The sequence below is a fragment of the Sphaeroforma arctica genome (assembly GCF_001186125.1).
Source record: "Sphaeroforma arctica JP610 unplaced genomic scaffold supercont1.14101, whole genome shotgun sequence".
In the NCBI taxonomy this organism is placed as follows: Eukaryota; class Ichthyosporea; order Ichthyophonida; genus Sphaeroforma; species Sphaeroforma arctica.
Window position 1 is genome coordinate 1 of NW_014026457.1, and position 606 is coordinate 606.

The window sequence follows — 606 nt, forward strand, 5'->3', positions numbered from 1 at the left end:
TATATATATACTTACTCGTCGTAGCTATTGAGGGCTTCGGGGTACCTCTGGAGGTTGAGCATGGAGAACATACTGGCAAAGCTCATGGCTTGACCAAAGTCCTCCTCCATTGCATTCGAGACCCTCCTGGTGGTCTGTGGTAGGTAAAAAAACAAGATGTGTGAGGAACATGCGTATGCAAGTGCAGACATAAATATAGTACACATGGTCTTTTCATATGTAAGTATAGAAATGTATATATATACATACATACATACATACATATATATATATATAAATATATATATATACAACTATATGACGATCCATCGAACGACATACAGCTGAGTGCGGGAGTGTGTGCATATTTTGCGACCGCAATGTAACGGTTGTCACAAGTCGTTGCAATATCTTGGGGTGCATCAGAAAGGCCTGATTAGTGGCCACCGTTTCCGCGTCTTTTTGCTTATCCTTGCGTTTCTGTGGTAGTAGCTTGGGCTGCGGTTGAGACAGAAACTCCTGCTTTGAGTGTTTAAGGTGAGTAGGCATCAGGTTTAGGTATAAAGAATTGTATGGTAGGGTGGCACTTGGACGGGAGTGATGTATGTGTGCGAAATCACTCTGTAG

General features: G+C 42.2%; 1 protein-coding gene across 1 annotated transcript; it reads right to left on the reverse strand.

Moving 5' to 3' along the window:
* Positions 1 to 11: 11 nt before the first annotated feature.
* On the reverse strand, positions 12 to 528 carry SARC_18147 (hypothetical protein; the record flags this gene model as incomplete). The annotated part of the gene is made up of 2 exons (XM_014287770.1): positions 12 to 134; positions 322 to 528. The coding sequence occupies 2 exons, from the start codon at positions 526 to 528 to the stop codon at positions 12 to 14; spliced, it is 330 nt and encodes a 109-aa protein (XP_014143245.1).
* Between the last annotated feature and the right edge of the window lie 78 nt (positions 529 to 606).